The sequence below is a fragment of the Cladophialophora psammophila genome (genome assembly GCF_000585535.1).
Source record: "Cladophialophora psammophila CBS 110553 chromosome Unknown aczJe-supercont1.32, whole genome shotgun sequence".
NCBI classification, from domain to species: Eukaryota; Fungi; Ascomycota; class Eurotiomycetes; order Chaetothyriales; family Herpotrichiellaceae; genus Cladophialophora; species Cladophialophora psammophila.
The window spans coordinates 56,750-69,829 of NW_006912953.1; the positions used below are offsets into that span (position 1 = coordinate 56,750).

General features: G+C 52.7%; 6 protein-coding genes across 6 annotated transcripts; 2 read left to right on the forward strand and 4 right to left on the reverse strand.

Moving 5' to 3' along the window:
- Window positions 1-135: 135 nt before the first annotated feature.
- A1O5_12198 (uncharacterized protein) lies at window positions 136-1,313 on the reverse strand (the record flags this gene model as incomplete). The annotated part of the gene is made up of 3 exons (XM_007752767.1): window positions 136-432; window positions 572-843; window positions 890-1,313. The coding sequence occupies 3 exons, from the start codon at window positions 1,311-1,313 to the stop codon at window positions 136-138; spliced, it is 993 nt and encodes a 330-aa protein (XP_007750957.1).
- A 10-nt stretch (window positions 1,314-1,323) lies between these two features.
- On the reverse strand, window positions 1,324-1,617 carry A1O5_12199 (uncharacterized protein; the record flags this gene model as incomplete). Its single annotated transcript, XM_007752768.1, has 2 exons — window positions 1,324-1,470; window positions 1,534-1,617. 2 exons carry the CDS (start codon window positions 1,615-1,617, stop codon window positions 1,324-1,326), a joined length of 231 nt encoding a protein of 76 aa, XP_007750958.1.
- Window positions 1,618-3,673: 2,056 nt separating this feature from the next.
- On the forward strand, window positions 3,674-5,121 carry A1O5_12200 (uncharacterized protein; the record flags this gene model as incomplete). The annotated part of the gene is made up of 5 exons (XM_007752769.1): window positions 3,674-3,739; window positions 3,851-3,932; window positions 4,019-4,089; window positions 4,194-4,779; window positions 4,850-5,121. The coding sequence occupies 5 exons, from the start codon at window positions 3,674-3,676 to the stop codon at window positions 5,119-5,121; spliced, it is 1,077 nt and encodes a 358-aa protein (XP_007750959.1).
- Window positions 5,122-6,287: 1,166 nt separating this feature from the next.
- On the forward strand, window positions 6,288-8,003 carry A1O5_12201 (PiT family inorganic phosphate transporter; the record flags this gene model as incomplete). Its single annotated transcript, XM_007752770.1, has 1 exon — window positions 6,288-8,003. The coding sequence occupies one exon, from the start codon at window positions 6,288-6,290 to the stop codon at window positions 8,001-8,003; it is 1,716 nt and encodes a 571-aa protein (XP_007750960.1).
- An 854-nt stretch (window positions 8,004-8,857) lies between these two features.
- A1O5_12202 (uncharacterized protein) lies at window positions 8,858-10,532 on the reverse strand (the record flags this gene model as incomplete). The annotated part of the gene is made up of 2 exons (XM_007752771.1): window positions 8,858-10,424; window positions 10,495-10,532. The coding sequence occupies 2 exons, from the start codon at window positions 10,530-10,532 to the stop codon at window positions 8,858-8,860; spliced, it is 1,605 nt and encodes a 534-aa protein (XP_007750961.1).
- Window positions 10,533-11,013: 481 nt separating this feature from the next.
- A1O5_12203 (uncharacterized protein) lies at window positions 11,014-12,043 on the reverse strand (the record flags this gene model as incomplete). The annotated part of the gene is made up of 2 exons (XM_007752772.1): window positions 11,014-11,835; window positions 11,924-12,043. The coding sequence occupies 2 exons, from the start codon at window positions 12,041-12,043 to the stop codon at window positions 11,014-11,016; spliced, it is 942 nt and encodes a 313-aa protein (XP_007750962.1).
- Window positions 12,044-13,080: the final 1,037 nt, after the last annotated feature.

Sequence of the window (13,080 nt, forward strand, 5' to 3'; positions counted from 1 at the left end):
TTCTTCGGCTTCGGCCAACAGGCTTATCCTAAGCTGGTTTGGGATACTCATTTCACCGGCTTTCCAGTAAATGATACGGGCTAGCGTGCTGAAGTTTCCATGGTAATCGGGATGTTCGCTCCCTAGCTTGAGCCTTCAGCCCTCGAGAGTTTGACAGCACAGAGCTTCAGCCTCGTCGAACCTCTCCAGTTCGCCGAACACCAAGGAGAGAGTTTCCACACCTGATAGAGTGTCCGGATGATCTTCGCCGAGTAAACTCTTCCTTCCGTCTAGAGCTCTGCGTATCAGCCTCTCTGCTTCCAGGAAATTTCCTTGACACTCGCAAGCCATTGCAAGACTAGTTACGCTCTTTAGCGTATCCCGATGACTCTCACCATATTTGGCTTCCCGAATCCTCAAGACCTTGAGGTGCGTCTCTTCGGCTTTGGCAATCTGCGAGTTATATCCAAGCACATCAGCTAATTGTCAAGGGGCCCTCTTTTCCGAAACCGGCTCTGCTCCAATCAGCGGCCTTTCGGGCAAGATCAAAAGCGTTATTATAGCCACCCCGGCACAGGTAATGCCGACAAACAGAATGGCAGAGGTTGAGTTTTACTTCAAGAAATCTCCATTCAAAATCGTGATCAATAACCCCCTTCGCGTGGGATGCGTAAATATCTCCGATGTCTGGTTTCTCGTCTTCGGGTGTTGGGAACTTTCCAGAGAGTTTGAGCAACAGACTGTCGGCTACCTTGTCGAGCTTTCCGTCCGTCAAAAGCTTTCTCATTCCTAGATGCATGAGCGGGTGCATGTTGAAAACTCTGCCGTCCTCGCTTGTGACCAGGTGGTAATTTTCAAGGATGGCTATCGCGTCAAGTAGTTTTGGGGGTCTCGCCATACTGCTCCTCACAATCTTCCAGCAGGAGATCCCTCAGTATTTGCGATCGATCAACGGTAGCCATGATTGAGAGGAGTTTGACTGCCCGCTTGTTGCTATTTTTAATTTGCAGGAGCGAGATGTAGAAGGTGAACGCCACTGGATGTCGTTGAAACTTGCGTTTCCGATATCGTCCATGTGCTTCGAATTCCTTGCTGAGAGTATCCATAACAGTCGCCTCAGAGTGTTGTGGTCCACCCCCGAGGAGCTTCAGGTAGTCTGGCACGGAGACGTTGAGCTTTTTACGTTCAGAGATGTAGCAAGCGGCCTGCGTAATGGCAAGAGCTAGATACTGAAGATAACCCCCAAGAAGCTTCTCGAGATCATCAGGGCAGACACTCTCAGGCCCTAGGCCACTTCGGCTGAAGAAGAGCTCTACCGCTTCTGCGCTTGTCATTTTATCCACGTTAATAAATAGCGTCGTTTCGTTCGGAAGCAAATCGATTCGCAACGGCGAAGTTTCTGGTTGTGAGCAGGATCGACCCCACGATGCTGCCCGGAAAGAAATTCGACAGTGGTTCCTGGGCGTCGTCGTCGCATTCGTATGGATCATCCTAATACGAGTCAGGGTAGAATAAGCGCAGCTCATCTGCATTGTCAATGATCAGCACCCACACCCCGGAGTCCCGGCCCTCAAGCCATTGCTTAGCAACCTGGGCCACATCGGCTCTAGCGAGATCTATACCAGGAATCTCTGCCATGCTGACGAGCCTCCGAAAACTCTGATGAAAACTACCGCTTGTGCTTGCGTTGATCCAGTACACAGAAGTTGTTGGAGAGTCCGCTTGTACGCGGTATGCGTACTCCAGAGCGATCTGCGTTTTGCTAGACATCAGTCAGTTCTTGTATTAATGGTCTTTCTTGGTTGGTTTGCACCCTGCGCCTCCAATCCCCTCCAGCACTGCTCGTCTGTTGCCTTTTGTCACATTGAGTGACCGCTAAATATGGTCAATGAACCCTTGGTGTTCGACATATTTGGTGTTTTGGGAAAATTCGACCACCAGATTCACTCTATGGGTTCGCGGTAAACTCTCTTGCGCACGAGAATCGATATTCACCTGCATTTGAGAATATTGGACATGAAATGGTCGGGGATGATGTGAAAGATAATCCTTCCTACCAACGTCGCCTCTAGCGTGTCCAATGTTGTGGACAGCTGTGTGACTGTGTTCTGTACTGCAAGGAAGCTGCATTTGAGATCACCAATCTTTTGATCGGCGACGACGAGCTGGAGCTCCAGAGCCCTCAGAAATCTCCTACCAGTTGTTAGCCTGGTCAGCATCTAGCCTCGAATTCCGGGAAGCGCACGGTTGTATTTCATTGATGATAATCAACAAGGATCCTTTCCGTCGGTTGAGTTGACTGAACAAATCATCAAGGCCCCCTTCTTCTCGTAATTTGCGGAACGTCGTGAAGAGCTTGTCAAGTTTCGGATGGCTCTTTTCCTTGATCGTCCTAAAATCGACTTGTACTTCACTCCGATGTCTGTAACGAGTTCGCTGCATGCCTTCAGATTTGCAATGACAATTTTCTCATCGAAGGCTGGCTCATTCTGCACAGCTTGCACTATGTCTCTGAACTCTTCCATCTCACTCTGCCACCGACCCAACTGGTCAGGCAGGGTGTGTTACGCGTCCCACACCTGCTTCACCAGCGAAATGGCCTTGACAACCTACTCGACCAGTTGAGACGCAACGCCAACGAGGCCAATGATTTCGGCCATGATTGCTGAGGACCGAATGTCCGGGGAGCTTAAGAAAACTCGGGTGCGCGACAAGATGGTAGGACGAGACACGCTTGGATATAGGCGAAGAGCTGGCACTCAGACGGAAATGCCTGTGGGGAGAAATCGGCTCATTTGAGAATACCGCAAAAGAGCTACCTGCTCGGGCCATTGTTTTAATGCTCGATTCGATCCGACCCTGGCATGACAATAAAACGCAATCAGCATACCACCACCTTCAGGTGTTGATCAGCTGGCAACAAGCCACAATCCTGTTGCAGACGGCCAGGCCTTTTTAAAGGCGAAACAAATCGATTCCTCGTCGGGCTCGGCGGAAGTGGCGCGGCGTGCTGTGCGAGCAGTGATCTTGTTGGGCAATTCTTGCCATGGACCGGCCAGCTCGCGTCTCGACGTTCCGCTTCATCTGGAATTCAAGAAAGCGCGTCGGAAGACCTTGAATCAGCTGACTTGATTTTCTCATCCAACCACCAAGTTCGCATCAAAAATACAGATCAATGAGATAATGCCATTTTCCAGGGCCTGTACAAGTACCATTGTACCGCGGCATTTTCGATCATACGACAGAGCCAAGAAAACCAAGCAAGGCCAGGCCGTACAAGGCGAAAGGCACCTTCACACGCTCGAGGATTTGAAATATAATTGGAGAAAGAGTTCCCTTCGTTTTCGTCGGCGAGTAATACGGGGTACCAACAGGTGAGATTAGGTTCAACCTCCCCCCCCACAACGAGTTGGCACCTCATTGCCGAGAGACCGGGGCCACCGTATCGAACTACACATCAACTCAACTCAACTCAACCCAGGTCAGCTCTCCTCCGCCGCCGAACGAAGGGTGAAATTTCCCTCAACGTCTCTGTTCAGGAACAAAGGGTTTACTGATATAACTGACCCGTGAGCAAATAGGTTGATCGTATTCTTGTCGCTGACTGCAGCCCTTGAAGAATTCACCTAGTCTAGCATCTCCCAGGCCTTGGTACAGCAACAAAACCGGGTCGTGAAGGAAAGAACAAAGAAAGATGTCTGGCAAAGAGGTTCCAAAGACGATGCTGGCGTGGCAGAAGCATTTCGGCAGTACGAAACCGGTACGTCCATGTTTCCCCAGTACATCTGACGACGCTGGAACTGATATGTCGCCACCCCGTGCTATTCCCCTCGGTATTTTTCATGAACATGCAGTACTCGTGTTAAGGCAGAGAAACGGACAGATTCGCGTCGAGGTGCCCGTGCCTGTGCCCCCAGAGGATGGCCTGCTGATCAAAATCCACGCGGCGGGAGGTGAGGAAAAGACCTGCCGCTTCAAGGGACATATTAAATGGGGGTCCCAGGGGGGTCATTTAGACTGTGCTGACGGCTTTCTATAGTGTGCCACAGCGATTTCGCCCTGTTAAATATGGAAGTGAAACCGAGCCATTATCTTGACAAATACACGCTGGTAAGATACCTAGTACCTTTTGCAGCATGATTCCAGGGTCTGCAATTTCTCCCCCCCCCCCACACTCTCTCAACACTTGGGTATTGAATTGAGATTCTGCCAAGGGCCACGAAGGTTGCGGCGAAGTCGTGTCAGTCGGACCAAAGGTTACGAAATCCAAACCTGGTGACATGGTGTCTATCCTGTCAGTACCCGGCTGCGGCAGTTCGACCTGTCGAGAATGTTCTGGCGGAGTGCCGCAGATCTGTGCCGCCGGTGAACACTACGGGATTGGAAACGACGGCTCCTTTGCTCCGTATATTGCCGTCCGAGAACGGGCTGCCGTCCACCTGCCCATGGGAATCAGTGCAGCTGCCGGCGCTGTCGCGACCGATGCGTGCCTGACAGCCTACCAAGCCGTCGTAAGCAGAGCCAAAGTCAAGCACGGGGATACGGTCTTGCTGTACGGGTTAGGCGGGCTGGGCTTCAACGCCTTGCAGATAATCTTGGACATTGGCGCAAGAGTCATCGTGGTGGACAAGAGGCAGGAGGTGTTGGATGAAGCGGTCAAGTTCGGTGTTAAGAGCGAGGATGTGGTGCCCGTTGGAACCGCAAGTGTGAGCGAATGGGTTGCGCAGCGGGGGCTGGTAGTGGACACTGCAATCGATTTTGTCGGAGTGCCAGAGACATTCAGGACGGCCATCGAGAGCGGTAAGTCTAACTAGAGACCCAAATGCCTTCCCCTGTCGTCGTAGTCAGTCACTGATCAGATCACCTTCAGTCCGCATGGCAGGAACAGTCGTCCTGGTGGGATTGCTGCAGGCCGAGCTGACATTGCCCTCGATGATTGCGGTGCGCAAACGACTCGATATTCTCTGCAGCTACGGGGGCACGGTCGAAGATCTCGTCGCGTGTTTGGTCCTGATTGGGCAAGGCGTGATCAAGCCTCAAGTGGTGACGGGGAGCATGGCCGACTTTCCCAGCGTCCTGGAAGACCTGCACGCCGGGAAAATCCAAAGCAGAATCGCCCTCGTGCCAGAAGATATGCTGTGAACCGAGCGAAAATGCTGTGTCACGGACCTAACTCCGGGCAATCGCAGTCAAGTCACCCAAGAATAGTATGGAAAAGAGGTAATACCTCTCCTAGTTCCCGAACGCGATGGCATCTCGTGTGTATAGATCTTTTGGTTGCGAAATATCCGGTGCCTTGTGTCAGAAGGTCGTTGTTGAAACCCGCCGTCCTGCGGTTACCATCAACACCGTCCGTCCATCCTGTGTCGTCGTGGCAGTTCGTGGCGTCCAAGCCACAGATTCCTCAGCCGTATGATCGATCGAACATTTCTAACTTCTGGGCGTACCGGCGGATTTTCTGGGCAAAGCGTACGTCTCTGTCTCTTACCTGTAAAATCGACCAGATTACTCTGTGATTTCGAGTCTCATCGTTGATGACGCGGTCTGTGAAGGGATCCTCATGTCAATGGTGACGAAATATAAGATCAAGAAAACGTCTCTTCAAGCTGAGGTTACGACGTCGGCTCCCGTGGAAAGTGAGAAACGGTTGATTGGATGGGCCCAACCACACTGGAGTTAGGCGTTTCCGCCCGCTAACCGACTTCCATCTCAAGGAGGAGAGAATTTTCGTCTGTTCTTGTCCTATGGACCTGTGAGGCCTTGGGAACCCCCGAACTGTCGCTGGCCAAGGTAAAAGTCACTGCGGACGGATCGTCGCAAAGATGAAAAGCGGCCGTGGCAATCGGCAAAGTGTCGCAAGACAAGAAGTCGCACCAAGAAAGCCCAAGCCCACGTGCCTAAGCTTGACACTGGAATTGGCTCCTCTGGTGCTCCGCTCGCCTCAGAATTTCTTTCCGCCCAGAGTGCCCAGGATGGAGATCCGGTCAAGAGCGGGCGAGGCGGGTACTTGGCACAGCGGACAGGCTTGGCAAAGTCTCTCACGGTTAGGGTCATAGACTGCTGATTCGTATCAATCACGGACGTAGGATGGGCTCTCTGTGTTTGCGGTGGAGGCAGGAGGGGCCAGTTATCGTGGGATACTTTTACCTTGCAGTATTGCTTTTGCCTTCCCTTGATCACCGTTGGAGATGCGATACAAATAGTGGACTGCCGCGCTCCGATGCAGTTCCTTCTTGTCAAATACTTGATCACCTCCAGACAGGTACATTGCCTCTTGACAGTACCTATATCACTTCCTGTCAGTAGCAATGGCACCTCCAGTCACCGCCAGATATGACTGGATCCTCGCCATCACAACCATTGCCTTTGTCTTCAGCTCTTTCGGCAATGGAGCCAACGATGTCGCCAACAGCTATGCAACCTCCGTGGCAGCCCGAACCCTTACCATGCCACAAGTCGGTTTCCTCTCCATGATCACCGAATTCGTCGGTGCTGTCGGTCTCGGTGCTCGTGTCACTAGCACAATCAAGAATGGTATCATCAGCATCAGCCGTTTCGAAGGTCGTCCCGGTGTGTTGATGTTGGCCATGGGCTGTGCTGAAGTCGGTAGCGCGACGTGGTTGATGGTTGCCACCGGTCTGGGATTCCCCGTTTCAACCACTCAAACAGTCGTCGGTGCCCTGATTGGCGTCGGCTTTGCTTCCGACTCGTCCATCAAATGGGCCTGGGAAAAAGGCAGCGTGTCGCAAGTTGCAGCTTCCTGGGCCATTGCACCTTTGATTTCCGCGGGATTTTCTGCCTTGGTCTTCGGTATCGTCAAGTACAGCGTGCTCGAGCAAAAAGAGTCTTTCAAGTGGGCGATGAGACTCATTCCCTTCTACTTCGCCACCACCGCAGCAATCCTCGCTCTTTTCATCGTCGTCGAAGCCCCGACGGCTCCTTCCTTGGAGGAATTCGGCGCCGGAAAGGCCGTGGGTATCATCCTCGGAGTGTGGGCGGGAGTCCTTCTTATCGCCTATGTCTTCTTCATGCCCTATTTCGAGCGCCGCCTCGTCAAAGAAGACCCTCGCGTCAAATTCTACCACGTCCCTCTCGGTCCTCTCCTCCGCAAGGATAACCCTCCATTATATTTTCCGGGCAAGAAAGACGGAAAATATGTGATCGACTATTACGAGGATCCATATGCCGAGACAGACTTGAATTCCGAGAGGACGACGAACGAGAAGCATGTTTCGAGTGGTGATGCAGAACCGGTTCCCATTGAAGATACCTCTGGATTGGAGAAAGGTCAGCCCATGCCGACTGGGACCGAAGGTGCTGTTGTTCGCAAGAGACCCCTCACACCCCATGAGCGATTCCTTGATCCCGTCCGTCATCTCAACTGGGCAAATCCACAGCGCTGGTGGGGATATGCAAAGTTCGCCCTTTTGCAAGGTGTCACTCGTGACTGCGTTACTCACGATTCGGCCAAGCTGCGCGAAGTTCACGCCAAAGCCCACAAATACGATGTCCGAGTCGAGCATCTGTGGACCTACTGTCAAGTGGCCTCAGCAATGTTGATGTCTATTGCCCATGGTAGCAATGACGTTGCCAATGCTGTTGGGCCTTGGGCAGCAACTTATCAAACCTACCAAGCCGGTGAAGTTGACACCCAATCTGACACACCAGTTTGGTTCTTGGTGATTGCTGGGTTCCTTCTCGGTGCCGGATTTTGGTTCTATGGATACCACATCATACGAGCCCTTGGGAATAAGATCACGCAAATGTCGCCGACTCGAGGATTCAGTGTTGAACTGGGCGCTGCCATTACCGTCCTGCTCGCATCTCGACTCGGACTTCCGGTCAGTACAACCCAATGTCTGACTGGTTCTACCATGGGGGTTGCGCTCATGAACTACGACCTTGGGGCTGTAAACTGGAGGCAGTTAGTCTTCATCTTCTGCGGATGGGTGTTGACCTTGCCTTGCGCTGGATTGCTGTCTGGACTGTTGTGTGTGATGGCTCTTAATGCACCTTCTTTCTAAAGCTTGAAGCAAGAGTAAGGAGGATAACGGGCCTTGGGTAGAACAGATATATAAAGGCGCTACGTCGTTGACATTGTAGCTGTTGCAATCCTATTGGATTGGTGACCTGGTTAGGAAATGGGGAATGGGGAGGGACAGGGAGTGAGTACGAGGTGGCTTGGTGGTAAGGGAGTTGGAGGGTGGATGTTCACTTCAGCTGCTAGTACGGTGGATTAAGTACCGCGAAGTACAAATACTTAGTATGCACTTTTCCTCTGAATTGGTGCCGGAGATTTTCGATTGTTCTCTCTTGAACCACTCTCTCAAATGTCTCCCTCGGAGTCTCTGCCTTGAAGTCAAACAGCCGAAGTCGAACTTTTCATATATTGTCAAGCTAATTGCAAAGAAATTTTTAAGTACCTTGTAAGGCCAACTCAGTCACTCACTCATCGATCGATGCACTCCGGAGGCCACGCACGACACCGTGCGCCTCGCTGAGAGAAGACCAATTCAGATGACGAGCTGGTTGCATGCAGATTTTGACGAGTCCGTGAGTGCAAATACCAATGAGAGGCTGTTGGCGGGTGAAGCTTTGGGGAGATTGCCAAGGAGATACCCAGTACATAGTGTGCCTGCTCTCCGGGCTTCCAGATGTGTTACGGAGAACAAGTTGGATAGTCAAGTTCAAGACCTTGTTTAAAGATTTGAGAACACCCCTCGGATGAAAAAGCAAAAGTACGGCATGACCAAGGAGAAAATTGAAGACGTAAATTATCATTTGGCTCTCCATCGTCACGCTTGCTAATGTCACAAAAACTCACCACAATAAAAAAACCAGGCATGTGTTCCAACTCACCATTCATCGTGCCTTTCCTTCAACCGAAATTCTTTTCGATCTTCTTTATCCACTTCCCAACGCCCTTCTCAATCTTCTCCGTGTGAGACGGCTTATGCTGTGAGCCTGAGCTCTTTGGCGGTTTATGATGATGCGAGTGGTGCTCCGCTTCGGTCGGTCGGTAGACTTGAGAGTGAATGTCATAAGCTCCGGCAGCGGGCTGAGGTTGTTGTGCTTGCCCATAATTGTAGCTCGAGTACCCTCCAAGTGGCGGAGCAGGGCCGGGAGCTTGGCCGCCGGCGGCTAGGTAGTCCGGGTACTGCGGCTGGACATGTTGGAGTGGTTTATGAGGTAGACCGTTGATAGACTGGTAGAACTGTGTGCCCGGGGTTTGCACGTTTTGTTGGCCGAAGATGTGGGCGTTTGGATCCTGTCCATGAGGCACATATGTCTGAGCAGCTGTGGAAATCGAAGGGTGACGACTGCTGTCGGAGCCGGCCGCACTAGTCGGTGGCGGGCCGAAATTCGTTGATACAGATGCCCGTGGAGAGGTCTGGAGTGGCGTCGAAGCTGCGTGCGGTCCGAAGGATTGCGACACCGTTGCCGTTGCTTGAGGACCAAAAGATGGCACAGGAGAGGTGGTGCTGGCGTGTGGTCCAAACGATGGCTGTGTGGCGGCGCTGTAGTGTCCATAGGCGCTGGACTGCGCAGCATGAGAGCCGACGAAAGCTTGAGGTGGCTGCGGAGGGACGTAGGGGTTGTCATGTCTTGCTGCCGCAGCAAGCCCAGTCCCGTCACCAGCATCGACCGGAGGAGGGGTATCCTCTCTGTGGGCGATAGGTTCTGGGGCCGCTGGTGCTGCAGGGTTGTACGCGAGGGGAGTATAGTCTGTGGCGGAATTTGGATCTTTCGTTGAGGGCCTTCCGCCAACGCTGGCAGTGACTGAGATTGGTGACGCCGATGCTGCTTGTGCACGTGGAGGAGTCTGGGAGGCGGCTGGAGGCGGAGCAGCAGGGGGCAATTGAACGGGATGGGTGTGCTGGATTGATGGAGAGTCATGTTGCTGCTGCTTGTATGCTGGATCGGATATAGCCACATTCTCTAGGTTCTGCACCACCGGGCTGACCATGTCGTGGTGATCCGACTCCTCATGCGCGTCATCGTCATCAATGTCCAATTGTCGCGGTGGCAGCAGCCTCTTGAAAATGTCCACGATCAACTTGGAATCATCCTGATTCCAGAAATAAGCATCAATGGTGTGAATTCTGTATTTGGAGGTGCCTGGATCTCGGGGATCCGAGCTGGCGAGACGCCATTCATCTGGGTCTCTTCCTGAACGGGGAGACGAAGGAGAAGTCGCCGGCGCATTGTCTCCGTCAACAACGAGTGTCAGTCTCGTCGGAAATCTGGGAGAATTGATCACCTTGACTCCATCAAGGAAGCCGTTAAAAGCAGTCTGGTCAGGTGTGCCGGGGTTGATCGCGGCCTCTATGCGACTTGTCTGTCTCGTGGAATTGTAGTAGACGTAAAAGTAGGAGGCTTTGTCGAAGCGATGGAGGGCCGGCCGGGGCGATGGAGCTGTGAAGTAAGAGTGGAGGTCGACATATCTGAGGAACAGAATCAGCGTCAGACTGTGGTCGAGGCATAGTCGCAGGCGTAGGGCTGCCCCTTACTTACACCGTAGCCAGCGTCTCTTCGCCCGGAAATGGTGGCATAATGATGGACGCAGTCGACCGTTCAGGGTTAGTGGGTGGTCAGTCAAGTTTGGTCGGACGGTGTAGCAGCGAGGGGCTGTGAAGTTCAAACATCAGCAGAGAAGCATTGTCCTGTCTCGAGCGAAGGGGTATTCAGGAGCTTAATTGCTATAAAATGGCATCTTCATCATAAGCCTGAGTTGAGGTGGTTGGCAAGATGTGAAAGTCTGCAGGGCGGGCGGTTATTCCAGCGTGACGCATGGCTAAGATGGAAGTCGGAGTTTGTGATCATCAGGTGTGGCTGAGCTAGATGCCTTTTTTTGGGGGGAGGCGGTTGTGCTGTACTGGGTAGTCGGTCAGCCACACATGACGTTGACCAGCCTCTGAGGACATTCAGCAGACAAGGCTAGAAGGAATTTCTAGGGATATTACAGCAAAGACCTCGAGTCTTTTCTCATGGGTCGTGTACAAGGGGACATCTGTCAAGGCGTGAGGCATCAATCTATCCACGCATGGCTATCACCACCGACAACCAGCCGTCCGCATAGCAGCCCCATCTGGCCAGCTCCTCAAGATGAGCACCCATAGGCAGTGACGCCCCATGCAGAAGCGGTGTGGCTAGAATCGGCGTCCTTCGAGATGGAAACAGGCTGGGCACAAGTTGATGCAAGGCCGTTCCCAGCGTCTGAGGCTGTCCTGCAGTGACACTTCGCACTGCTGCAGGGAAGGTCTGGTTACCGGCAGCTGCGACAGTGGGTGGGATGTGCGACTGCAGCACTTTAATTTGCGCTTTGCTCGGGTCTTGGTCTGGCGCAGAAGGTAAATACAGTCGCAAAGGGATATGTCTCATCTGGCCCGGTGTTGGCACCAAAGAGCCGTGGATTCTCGCAAAGGTGGGCAAATCATTGTCCTGGGTCGAGGTCCACAGGTCCTTGCTCTCCTGAGCCGACAGAGTCATGATGGGTTTCGCCGTGCCAGACCTCAGAAAATCTGCCTCTTTGACGGAATTGATGAAAGAATCATGCAGGACGACGGGGCTTGCATCTGGCAGCATTGGCTTGTCCGGGTCGGGGGTGAAATGCAATGTTAGCTTGAATGGTAGAGGGTCGGAAGACGATGGATCTGGTCGGGCATCTTGGGTCGACCCCACGTAGACATCGTAGAGCAGCCCTAGCGGGAGATGCCATTTCAAGGGAACATTGTCATAAGTGAAATAGCCGGCATAAGGTGATATTGTCTCGGGATCGGCGATTAATGAAGGCGAAAAGAAGGCGTGAAGGCGTGGAAGGAGGAGTGGAAGATACGACAAACGAGGAAAAGCAATCTAACAACCACAGCGGGGGTGTCAGTGTGATGATGGGCTCTGCAATCCCGGGGGGTGCCTGTGTTCACTGTGCACAACGAGGACTCACCAGGTAAGGGTCGGCGCCGTCAAAGGTACGACATTCTGAAGCGGCTAGTCGAATCTCCAGAGGCAGTCGAGCTTGCCAGACGATGCGCTGGAGGGATTGCAAAGCCTCGTCCTGGGCCATGATTGTTCTCACTTCTGAAGCGTGATGGTGCGGTGTAGCCTGTATAGGTGGGTGGTTTCGGATAATGTCGCTAGCTTGGGTGCCACATGCAGGAGGAATTGGCGAGCGGAGAGGAAGCGGAACGTCCTGCCCATCTCATCCGAAAGAGCCTTTTCCTCTTCAATGTCGGACACTGGACTTGACAGGGCCAGACAGGGATAGCTCTTTGAAACAGACGGAGATGGATCGACCAGCAGTTAATGAGTTAATGAGACGGAAGGCCGGAGCTGCGTGGTTGCCAGCCCACTTTGCGAGCTAGGCTCCGGGCAGCGGATTGAAGATGCTGTGGACAAGGCGATCCGACTCCGCTTCATCTGGCCTTTGTTCCACTGGTGTTCGAGTAAGCGAGCGAGACAACGCAGCGCAGGCGACTTACTCCTTTTTGCTGTGCCTCCATGTTGATCTAATTAGAAGAGGAAGATAAACAGATATCGTTATCAACAAGAACGCAAGGGGCCTCGGAGGGCATTGCAGTCGTTGATTTAGGGGGGGTTCAAGGGGTTTCAGACTCTGGTAGGGCTGACCGGAGAGTCACAGGGGTCCAAGGCCAGTTCCATGTCGTGGTGGCTACCCAGTACGACAACAACGGGACATAATACGTAGTAATAATAGTAGTGAACGATCATTACTCCGTACGTAATACAACACACACCCAAGCTCCCAAAAAAGCACCCTTCCCGACTGCAGCTAGAAGATATCACCATCTAGCGGAGGGAGCTCCTTTCGCTCAAATTGCGAGATGGGGCTTCTACTATAATAGAAGGTAAGTAATTCTAGATGGTTGGCTTGCAATTCCCCCAAGCTACGGGGTCCTCGTATACGGATGACACACTCCCGGCATTGTGTTGAGTGATTTGTATGTGTGCTGCGCTCCAACCGCGCGGCTGGCGGGCTTGGGCTTGGGCTTGGGAACAACGGAAGTTGCCTCGTCAATCCGTCTCGCCGTGTTGACTGGTCGTGGCACCAACCGGCTATTTCCACTGCAGAAAATCGCAGCA